Raw genomic sequence first — 12,828 nt, forward strand, 5'->3', positions numbered from 1 at the left:
AGATTATATTTGAAAGAACTGTTCATAAAAAATTAATGGAAATGTGCTTTTATCTTTTTTTAAGAAAAGTTATTCTAAAGAAAATTTCCCTTGTGATAAATGATCAACTTTTTACTATGCCTGATTCCAATATTTTTGTCTGAAATATAGAAAAATTCATTAATTTAGAACAAAATAAATGAAAAATTGCTTTTTTGTGTGAAATGTTATATATATTGCACAATATTCAATACATATGTAATTGTGTAATGCATATGTATTCCATATATAAAGAGCTAGATAGATGTTGCAATATCCATTAAAACTATTTCATAAATAAATTTTCTTTTAAAATAAAATATCATTGCATGTTATGAATGAAAACTCTGATAAACTATCATTTTCTCAAGTGCTCAGTATATGTGCTCATTACTTGAACTTTTAATAATAAAATTAAATTATGGAGAAGCAAAATAAGTTGGAACTAAGATATAAATAAAAAAAAATTTTTTAAAGTTTTTGTAGCAATTTTTTTTTTTTTTTTTTTTTTTTTACATGTCTTTAAAATTATTTTTTCATGAATATAAATTTCATTTCAAAATAAACTTCTGTTAAAACTATTTAAAGTGCCTGAAAAAAGATGTTGATGAGAGTATGCTTCAATCTGAAGATTCTGAGTTAATAATTCCATGTAACACCACAAGACTAATAGTAAAAAAGGAATTTAAATGAAAGCTGCTTGAATTTCATCATAATTTTTTTTTCACTTGTCTTTTGTAGATGTATTTTTTTATGAAATTTTGTAGGAGTGCTTTCTTTTCAAGCATACACTTCCTTTTAATATTCTATATAGTTATGGATAAAATACATCAGATAATTCAATAATAATCATACATTCCCTTATTAGACTTAATATCATGAAATCGATAGATGCTTATTTATTAAATTTGGGTAAAATAACATTTACAGTTTCACAGGTTTCTATATGTAAAAGAACAGATTTTGAAATGTTATGCTAAAATAAATGTACAATTCATTAGAATTAAATTTCTCAAAAATCTTGTTTGAACATTTTACTTCAAATTTAGAGCTTATCTGTTTTTATGCAATAAGATATTAAAGTACTTTTAAATAAGATATCTTGTGTTATCACAAAAGAGCTGTTTAATTTGCAGTATTGTTGTTATTCTGTGTTTAATTACATCAGAATTTTTTTTTATATACTGACTATAAGCTTTTCTGTTTATAATAGTCTTTTATTTGTTGTAGGAGTACAGCTGATCGCCGAAGTTTTGCATCAGATTTTTCAGGAGATCCGGTTGACAATATAGCTGCAGCTATTGACCCTACTTTCAATGCCAATTCTTCTAATATGGGATCACCTGTATCAAGAAATTCATCAATTGGATCATCTACATCTCGTATTTCATCACTTAAATCCCCTTTTGCATCTCCTAGCACAGGTAATTTTTCTTAAAATATGGAATCATGTTTTAGTGATGAATTTGCACATTCATTTTTATTGATACTTTTTCCTAATTAATTTATTATATCATGTCTTTATGCATGTATATACATATCTATATCAGTTTCACATGTATATGTAATAGTATATCGAAGTGTGTTTTAAATTCATTTGAATTATCCATTTATTTAAAACACTTTAAAAAAAAAATTTATCGTACTCTTTCCTTGATTTAAAGGCAGTGAAGGAAAAGTAAGCAACTAATCTATTACCTTGATATTGTTATGTGGCATCTTCTTATTGTAGCTCATTAAGAAAGGCAAGGAAGAAATTCTTTCAACATTTAGTTTACTTTCTCTGCTGTTCCAGAAGTTTGTGGATTGGCAGTTGTGCTTCAGTCTTACGGAAGTACATCTGTGATTGTAGCTTGTGAATGTGAATTGAGTTATACTATTTTGTAATAAAGTCAACATGCAGCAGTTTATTTTCTTACTGTAAAGATTAAACTATCGTGAACATTTCTTTTGGCAGATGAGAGAGAAGTACATTCCATTTTGTGCAGTACCATGGATCACTATCGAATTTTGGCCAAGTTACTCAAAAGTTGTCAGGAAACATTTTCATTCTTAAAAAAAGCAAAATCTGTTACTGATGCTAACAATTGTATGAAAATGGAATAAACTTCTATTTTTCTACAGAAAGTTTCATTCAATAAAATTTTTTAACACATGAGTATTTTTGTGTTAATTGTATATGAAATTTAAAGGTTGGCGCTTTTAGATGTCAGGTAGTATTTATCATTGGTTGGTGAGGTATTTTTTACTGCTGCCTTCATGGTGTAATTGGAAAGCACACGCAGCTGGCAGTCAGAATATCAAGATTTTGGATCGCAGTGAGAGTATTGTAGCTGATTTATCATGTTCCCTGACTTCAAAAAATTCTAGATAACCCTGCTTTTTATTTAAAAAGTGCAATTTTTTTTTATTTTTTTTTAATTTTTACTGTTTAAAAATTAATTTTGTCAGTGAATACATTACTTTTGAAAACTATGTTTTCAAACTCTCATACCTTTGAGAAGGAATTATTAACTTTATTTTATATGTCATCTCTTTTTTTAATATACAGAAGTGCCACCATATTGTGCTGCAATTGATGATGGCTTTTTCATGAATGGTGAGGATGGTAGTGCTGTTCCACCATATATGCCCGTACAAGGAACACGTCGTCCCACTTCTCTAGAAAAAGGGAAGAAATCTAAAAAAGGAAAAGACGGATGTAAAACACAATGACCAAAAGCTAACAGATTGCTACAACTGTGGTTTCAAAGATAATGCATCACAATGTAGGAAACCACTTGTTTATTTTTATACTCTTGTGTTTGCCTTGCTTAAGCAATGTAATGAGTTATTCAGAGTTGCCACTCAAACAGGAAAATAAAATTTCTTGACTTTTCCATGTGTGTTTTAAGAAAATTCCAGTCTATCCTTGTAATGCACATTGGCTGTGCTACGGGGTAAATTAATTATGGTACCACCACTTGAAAACACAAAAATTTGCCAATTACATATGACTTATAATATATAATCCCCAAAGCATTATTATTATATAACTGTAATAGGAGTTGTTTTCTCCACTGAAGATTGAGATTAGAAACTGCCCAATCTGGATTTTAAAATGACTTTTTTTACAGATATTTTACAGCGAAACGAAAGAAAAATCTATTTAATGATATTTAAAAATAAATTCGGGTATTTTTTATTTATTTAGTAGCATGCATAAGCAAAAAATATGTGCATTAAATTTCGTAATGGTATGTCATCATGCTGCTAGAATTAATTTCAGGATTATACAGAGAAAATTTCCTGAAATTTGAAAGTATTATTTACTAATAAATAATAAATAAATGTAGAGAGAAGAAGCAAAATTAAATGACATTAATAACATTAAAATAATTATTTTAAAATTGAAGTAGAATAATCAACGATATTTTGGCAAATATAGTTGCATTAAATGGTTGCATGCCTAGGTGACTGATTACTATTTTTTTTATTTTACTGCAAAATGAAAAATAAGGCATTTATTAAAAAAAGGGGGATTAAAAGGATTTTGCGGTAAAATCCTAGTATACGCTACGGCCTTGGCACTATTTTGAAAATTTTCGCCAACACCAAAATGACCCGTTTAGAGCTCATCATAATATCCCCAAATCCCGTGTATACGGTACATGGAGGCCATTATAACCTCCATGGTACCCTATACTAAAATTAAACCGATTTTATTTATTTACATATTTTCCTTAGTTCAACATGCACTGCATATGCACATGGGAGTCTCTCGATACTTGAGATTACTGGAAACCAAAAGTTGCTGGAAACTTGCTTTGCCTTTCTCTCAAGTCAATCTAATTGAAGCTGTGAAAATTAGCTCTATGCCAGCTGGCTGAATGATGCTCACGCGATACATGATTCGCCAAGAAAGAGATCGCTTCCAGCGCCGGCCCCAAAACTCGCTTTTTGGGGGGAGAATAGCTATATGAAATTCCCTGACTTTTCCAGATTTTGACTAAAATATTTAAATTCCCTGACTTTTTCCGGTTTTCCAGGTAGCGTGGCAACTCTGGTTATTTATTTAGTTTTTTAATTTATACATTTAATTAGATTTCAGTTTTATAATTTATATTATAAGCATTTAATTGTTGCAAAATGTTTTGTAAAAATTGCATTTGAACGCATGCGCATTTAAAGTTAAAAATACAAAATCATATGCTGTTAAACAATCGAAATTGTATTTTTGTCAGTGTCCATTTGCTTTCTATTACAAATTATCTTTTATTATAAATCATGAATCAATTGTTGAACACTTTTAATATAATGTGGGAGAAAGAACTGACAGTTTTGTCAAATTTTAGTCATTATGTTACATAAGAGCTTCAAAATATTTTCAGAATATATGTCAGTTGTGCTTCAAAATAAGCTCATGTTTATTCTAGCATTTATCATTAAATATGCTTTCAGTATCTTTATATATGTGTGTGTGTGTGCATGTAATATAATCTCATTTGTAAAAAATTGTTGAAAATTTATAATTATCTTATGCCCTTTTTTGGCATACTTTTACATTATGTATAACCCCCCCATTTCATACAGTGCTAAAAATTTTAATGGTATTTCATAATTTATGGGAAAGGAAAATCATAGCTGCTAATCACAGCCCAGTTTTACCTGGAGATTCCCAGTATTTCATCACATCTTGCAAGAGGTAATCGAATCTTCCAGTTTTTAATTTTTAGCTTTTGCTAAGGAATATGTTTCCTAGCAATAAATGAAATTTATTGAATTAATGAAACTTAAATTAGGCAAATTCCATTTGCTCACCTTTAATGATTTTCAGAATAATTTTTATTATTTCATTTCATCTGAGTTGTATTTTTGTCTAATTACATTTAATTGGTGTTTATCTTCTTAAATTTCATTTGATCTGAGTTGTATTAATTTACTGTAGACATTTGTAAATCTTTATATGAAGATTCAAGCAGTGTTTAATCAGTTAATATTTGTGTTTAATTTTATGTACTTTGGTGTATTCAATAATTTTGTTTACTTCAATACAGTAATTATTAATTTTATTTTTACTGTATTTATTATAAATACTGTGATAAATAAAAGCCCTTCTATGCTGCTTGGGATTTTCGCAGTATAAAAGCATGAGAAAATTTTTAAATGAATTTGTTAATTGAATTAAATTAAAGTACGTAAAATTTATAGTATCCAATTAAATGTTATATATTTTATATAAGAATTGAATTTTGAATAATTCATTAACCTGAACTGTGCATTATAAAGTGAATAAAAATCAGTTTGGAGTTCCTTTGAAATGGTGTTGCCATGCAGCGTGAAAACCTCCCTTCTGTCAGTTCCTCTGCAAAAATCTCCCTCTTATTAAGATTTCAAAATTGGTAGGTATGAGATAGATATAGATAGAAGTTTTAAATTCATTGGAATTTTGATTTAAATGCATATGAAAATTATGTATGCTTAGCTTTAGTTATAAATCGTGTTAAATGTGGCAGTGCTCAAAATAAAAGCAAGAAGATTAAAATAATGTAATTTAAACTGTATAAGATACTTAAATAAATATGCATCATAAAATCAATCATTTCATCACTTGTGATCACTTCAAATGCCTGACGATACAGTTGTGGCACTTTATGCATATTCAAAGTAATGAAGAAAACTGCAGTAATCATCATCATATTCAAAATTAAATCTTTTTTCTGTTTTAATCACACTTTTCATCCTTGTGCAATTTATTATTACCTTAAAGTTTGCACTATTTAAATGCTGCAGTGTGGCTTATGGCTTCTGTATCCTACACATGTTAGGTCATTTTGAGAGTTTTTATTACTGATAAAATATAATATTTGCATGTTTCTCAAATTCTGATGTGACAAATTCAGTTACAACCACTGTAGACACTTGATTATGTGTAATGTTGTTGACGCAACCATAGACATATCATTGGTCAGGAATATAATGTGATGCACATGTGCATAAAATGCATTCTAATATATGATACATGGTAGCTGGTCCACAAAATTATTGTGGTGTGTATATCTAAATGTACACAAAATGTTGTCCAAATTTGATTTCCAAAATAAATAAAAAAAACAAAGCAATTCAGTTTCCTTTCTGATAGACCATGTTTTTCAGTCTGGTGATTCTAAAGAATCATAACTGTCATATTCATCCTGAAGTTTCTACATTGTCATCATTAGAGATGTTAATTGTATCATCACATCAAAGTTTCTACAATGTGTAAGAGAAAGACAAGATCCCAAGTATTTCTTAGATATTCAGTTATGTTAAATTAAATTCATTATGTCAGTCATTCTAGGTGCCCAATATCATTTTTCAAATAAACATAATCTGATTTAATTCTGCTTTCTCAAACCTTCATGAATAAAACTTTCTGAATCTTAAAAATATGAATATAGGATGTATTGATGTCTGGCACTTGTTTGATTTCATAGTCTTGTTAAATAAAGATACTCTGACAGTTTGTGGACAGAATTTAGTTTCTTCAAGATCTGAAGCATCTACCTGATCATGTAGGTCCACAGGTTGTTCAAAGTACTTGGTATGGGGATCAGGACCCCTCCCCCCATTTTCTAAAAGCATGAAAAAAAAATTTTTTTAAGGCCTTTTTTTTTTTTTTTTTTGTCTTAAATAAATGTTATTTGTTGTCTTAGAAACACCATGTTTTGTAGAGTGTGACTTACATATCTGGTGAAGTAAATGCTATGATTAAATAACTTGACTAGTCTAAAATTTTTTGAAAGAGATAACAGCTATACTATTTGAAACAGAAATTCTGTTCATCCTTTCTGTGCTTCTGTAAATCATTTAAGCTAGTTATTTAAATCATAATGTCTGCTATAATGAATCATTTAATGACATCTTTAAATTATAAGTGTTACTTAGTGCTGAAAAATCTGTTTTTCCTCTCTAGTCAATTCACATTTTTTTAGGATATTATTTTATGTTGGTTGCTCTTATTTGCTAGTTTACATAAATAAGATCATGTTATTTTTGTGGGATTCATGCAAATTCATGCATGTAGATGCACTTCTCATGCTTGTATTTTGAGCATCACTGTAATACAAAACATTTTTCAAAATTAAAGAGTTTGTTAAGTTAAATGCAAAACTTTTCCCATTGCTTTGTACAAATAAATTTTATTACAAAAATAGGGCAGATAAAAAAATTGTGTGTATGGAAGAGGCAATAAATGAGTAAAATTTGTATTGCATTATAGAATATCTATACTGATCCTTCAAGAACAGAGTAATGTCAAATTACCAAAACAATTACAATATTTGAATATGTAAATAGCTCAAAATGTGTTGAGGTCCTGCATATTAATAGGAAATTGCAGATCTCAGTTTACTATAAAATCTTATGGGTTTTTTTATTAAATTATTAATCATTATTTAATTATGACAAAGCAAAGGAGGAATGCTTAATTCTAAGAGGGTGCCTTTTGTAGAAATCATGCCAGGCTGATTTAAAATTTTATTGCACAAACAAAAATCATAAAAGTCATCACTTAGCCTACCTGCTTGATTGGGAATAGCTGTTGTGAATAGATTTGTGCCTTACATTGACTGAAAATTGATTCCAGATTAGCTCAAACAATATACTAATCAAAAATATTTTTGTGCCAAAAATCTGATTCTGTCCATTTTTTTAACCATTTGTGTAAAATAATTTATAAGGATATGTAAGAAAATAAAATGTAATTAATTCTTGAAATTTAACTCATTTAATATTAATGCAGAAAAATATTAAATCATGTAACATTTTCTGCAGTTTTTGAGTAAAAAGTTATGTTTGGATATATTGCCAATGAATTACAACATCAGCCTTTTTATAAGAATTTGTATTCAACTCAAATCAGACCACTCTGGCAGCACTTTTATGCAAGGGGTGCTATTTTTGTGTAATGATTGCAATGAACTGTTGACTCAATACAATGAGAAAGCAGATTTTTTTATGCATAACTTCTGTAATTTATTAACAAAATTTATTTATTGGGAAGCTAATTCACTATTACTCAAAACTTTGAGCTCAAATTTGTTTTACATAGAGTATGCATTGTTGAATATCAAAATTCTAAGATTAAAAACAAATATTTTCATCTAAATAATGTTACTGCTTTCAATAGCTGCCACCTCTCGTAATTTCTCAACACATCTCCCTGTCTGCTGATTTTTGGTGTTTACTAAGGAAAATGTTTTCCAATGATAAATGAAATTTACTGAATTAATGAAATTTAGGCAGTGCAAATTCTATTCCCTCCCTCTAGTGGTTTTCAGCATAATGTTTCTTATCGAACTTTATTTGATATGATTAATTTACTATAGACATCTGTAGAACATTATGAAGACTCAAGCAAATTGTAATCATTTAATATTTGGTTTAATTTTGTTTTACATCAGTTTATGATACATTATTAAGTTACCTCCAATAGTAATATGTACATTCATTATTAATTTTATTTTCATCATATTTAAAAGTAATTTGATAAATGGAAATTTATAAATTATTATCCTCCCTCCAAAATTTTCTCAGTATAAAAGTATAAAAATTTGCATAAGGAAATTAGAAATAAAATTTTAAATATCTTATTAAATAGTTATATATTTTACATTAGAATGATATTGTAAATAATGTGGTAACTTGATTAATACATTATAAAATGAATTTAAATTGATTTGGAATTAATTTGAAATACCATCATTGTGCAGTATAAAATCCTCCCAGTTTTCCCCATTTTGAGATTGTTTACTTAACATTCTTTTAAAATCACATTGCTGTGCATCATGAAAATCTCCCAGTTTTCCACATTTCAAGTTTGGGAGCTCTGTTTTAAATTGTTGCATATTAATGAATAAAATGTTTTTAATTAAGATATTCCATTATATAATCTGAAAACATAAAACTGTTCAGATATTGATGAATTGGATTGTGACTAGGTCGATAATTGAATGATTTATCATATCTATAACATAACATAAAATTTATATTCATATCAGTTTTTATATAAAAATATTTGACGTCCTGTATATAGTTACCAGCATTATTGTGGAAAATTGAGAAATGATTGCCCATAGTAGAAAAGTACAGTGGTTTAATTTTCTTTAATGCCTTCATAAAAATTAATCAAGGAACTGGAAATTGATAATATATATATGGGGGGGGGAATTTTAACTTATGGTGCCGATAAATAGCAGAGGATGCATTTTTAACACAAGTTTAATTAGAGAAAATTAGGGAGTATTTTTATATAAGCTGCCATTTTAAAATTGTGCTTTAGAATTTATTTCATTTTTGTTAAATTGAGTTATTAAGTAAAATTAAGACACTCCAAAAATCTGTCAGAACAACAAGAGTAATTTGTAATTTCTTTATGTCAATATCAAAATTCAACAGTGAACTATATAATATTTGTATTCAAAGAGATTTAAAATTTCAAGTAGTAAATTAAAACCATATTTGCTTACTAATTTAATAAAAGCTAAGGAGACAGATTTGTCCATACTTTTTATTTGACATATATGTATAACATATACAAAAAATATACACTTTGGTATGATTGAATTTTGTCTAAGTTCGCTGAATTAAAGTTATTAATAATACATCAACAAAGGGTCGATAACAAAAAATTATCAGGCGTGGAGACACTCTAAATTAAGTAATGGTTTCAAGTATGTCTTTTATTATATTTATCTTCTCCGAGAAGGAACTGAAAGAACGAGGAATTAAGAAAGAAATATTTGCATATATCAAAGAATAGTAAAAGATTTGTGATTAACATTTTCAGTTGGGTAAATAAGGCCTAATCTGCTACCTAAGTATCTGTGTCTCATTTATACATGCATATTATTTCAAGCAGATTATGAATCTCATTTGGGGCGAGAGGTCTAACTTTGAATTCAAGTTATATTTTAAATTTCTTTGATTGTGGTCTTTTGAAGTTTACTTTAATTGCAGCTCTAAAATAAAAAAATTTCAAAACTTATTTGCAAACTTATTATTTACTTGTTAGAAAAGTATTTCAAAAGCTCAAATTTTAATGTATGCGTTATTTACATGAACTATTTTAAATTATTAATTCCATGTACTGTTATACAGTATTCCTTGTACTATAAATTTCTGTATATATGTATTAAAAATCTGCTGTATAGCATTTAAAAAAATTGTAATCATAAATAACTTTTGTATAAATCATGTATATCTTAGGGGGAAGCTTTAAAAATTCAAAATGAAATATTTTCTTGATAACTGTAAAACGATACTAATGTATATCCTCAGGATTAATTTGTAATTGTGTTAACTCTGTAAAAGAATTTCTGTCTTCAGATTGGCTTAAACTTATATGCAGAAAATATTACTTAATATGAAAATAATTAATCATACTATCTAAGTAAACTAAAAGAATTCTAGCTCCATTAATATATTGAATTGTGTAGTTTTTGCTTATTAATTATATGCAAGCTGACATCAAACATTATTTGTTCCTTTATTTTTTTAAATATAAAATATGAAACAGTTAATTTAAATATAAAAAAAAATCATATAAATATATTTGTGTTATATTTTAAGGCCATTTAAAGTGACCATTACTACCTCAACGATCATTTTTGCTTCATGTATTTAAATTATTAATTTTATATAAATGTTTTTTAGTGTTGTTTCTTTTACCGGAGCTTTTAGAAGAATAAAGTGTGTGTGAAAATAGACTAAGTGTATGATGCATAAATTACAGACAAATTAGATTACCTGTTTATATTTTTAATAAAAATCCATTTTCCCCAATTATAAATTGTTTTTATATATTTAAAGCTTGAGTAAAATATTGTTAATAATGGTTAACACTCCATGTATCCATGTTAGTACATTTTCATGCTTTGAAAAATATGTAAACTTTTAAAAAAATGTTTAGGATTTTTTGCAACTTATTTTCAAATCCTGCAAAAGCATTGGAATATTAATATTACATCTTCTGTCATATACTGTAACAAATGTTGTTTTACAGGAAAATTTCTGAATTATGGAGCTTATTTATTTAAATATGCAATACTGAAAAATATTAATTTTTTAAAGGAAAGAAAGGTAAAACTTATCTAAAGTCTTTTCAGTCAAGAGCTTTTAACTGACCTTTCAGAATCTAAGATATAAAAATTTACCTTAATTTAAAAGAAAGAAATAAAAAGAATAGGCATTTAGAATTATATTCTTGATCATTTTAAATTTTATATTGTTGTTAGTATATGAATTATAAGTTCACCATGTATTCATTACTCTTTAACACTGGGATCTGCTGTAACTGTTTTAACAGATTTAAATTTCATAAGTTACAACACATTCCACTTCTATGTTGTAACAATTAAAGGATAAATAGGTATTTATGTAAATAAGTTTCTGATTTATGTTTACATTAGCATAAACATGTGCATAAATATATCTTATAATCTTAGCAATTATTTTTATGGTGCATTCTTTCTTTATTGTTCAGTCACAACTCTAATTAAGAAAACCTCATAGTTCCACTCTGTCATAGGTATATAAAATATAAACTGTTGTAGGGTTTTTATTGGATTGTAAATTGAGAGTATTGGTTCTATCTTAATCTCAGTTTCTAATGTCAACATTTTTTCAGAAAGTCTGTATGCTTTTTTACATTATAATGATTATTAGTGAAGCATTGTGTTTAATATCATAAACCTTGTTTATTAGGTTTGTAATTTTTTTAATTGAAATTTATACCATTGTTTTGTTATTTGTTTTTCAAGTTTGTAATGTACACTATTAATTTTGTCACACTTTATTGCAGAGCTTTCATTATTATATTATTTGAAAAATAAAACTGAATATATGTTTTTGTAGATAAGATATTTTTATTGACATATGTGTAAGAATTGCTTTTAACATTTTCCCTTGTTTTTGTATATTATTTATTTTAGAGCTATAGATTTATTTCTAATGGGCATATATCATAACAGCTATTCTGAGTGCTATTAAGTATATTTTTATATTGGCTGAAAAAGCATCATTTGCAAATTTAATTATACTTTGAAACATATTTGTAAAAACTTTTTAACTTTTATATGGAAATAAATTTTCTTAAATTTTCTCATTGTTTTTGGTTTTTATTTCTTAATAATTATTATTATTATAAACATTTAATAAATGATTCAGATTGATAAGAAAATGAATCATTTAAAATTAATCTTTATGATATAGTTTTTATACACTGCAGATGACATGTGTACTTACATAATGGCGAAAGCAATAATCAAACTAAATCAACTATACATTTATTATTACTAAATTAAATCAGTTATAAAGTTACTAAACTAAATCAATTATTAAGTTATTATTAGATTAGTTAATACTAATCGAATTATCTTGTAATAATCAAACCTAAACTTTTATTAAACCAAATCAATAGAATTAAAATGGTACTATGTACCTCCATTTAAAAAATTGAAGATACATTACTTTCCTTAATTGAACGTAATCTTTACGCTTTTTGTGCTTGCCTTCATTCATTTTAAATTATTAATATTCTTGCCTTTTCCTCTTTTCTATTCCAACTGTAAGTATGGAAAATGTGAACTATTTATTTAAATTGTTGAACGGCAGATGCACCTACCATAGTTCTTGCACTTTAATGTGTTTCCTAATACTAGAAATTCTGCCTAAGTAAAAATGATTTATCATCATCATCATGCTCTTCATCTCACTTCAAAATGTTTAATACATATACATTTATATTATTCTTGGAAAGAATGAGTAAAAGGTAAACATTGTAATAAAAAG

At 26.8% G+C, this 12,828-nt stretch overlaps 1 protein-coding gene across 1 annotated transcript in view; it reads left to right on the forward strand.

The window, feature by feature from the left end:
* LOC118198706 (uncharacterized) overlaps positions 1-12,138 on the forward strand; it is a 36,694-nt gene extending 24,556 nt beyond the window's left edge. The window contains exons 10-11 of the mRNA XM_035370451.2: positions 1,249-1,442; positions 2,570-12,138. Of these exons, the coding sequence (XP_035226342.1) occupies positions 1,249-1,442; positions 2,570-2,733 (358 nt within the window). The 3' untranslated portion in view covers positions 2,734-12,138. The remainder of the gene's footprint in view (positions 1-1,248; positions 1,443-2,569) is intronic.
* Positions 12,139-12,828: the final 690 nt, after the last annotated feature.

The sequence above is a fragment of the Stegodyphus dumicola genome, chromosome 6 (genome assembly GCF_044657685.1).
Source record: "Stegodyphus dumicola isolate Sdum_Otavi_A_Nest chromosome 6, ASM4465768v1".
NCBI lineage: Eukaryota > Metazoa > Arthropoda > Arachnida > Araneae > Eresidae > Stegodyphus > Stegodyphus dumicola.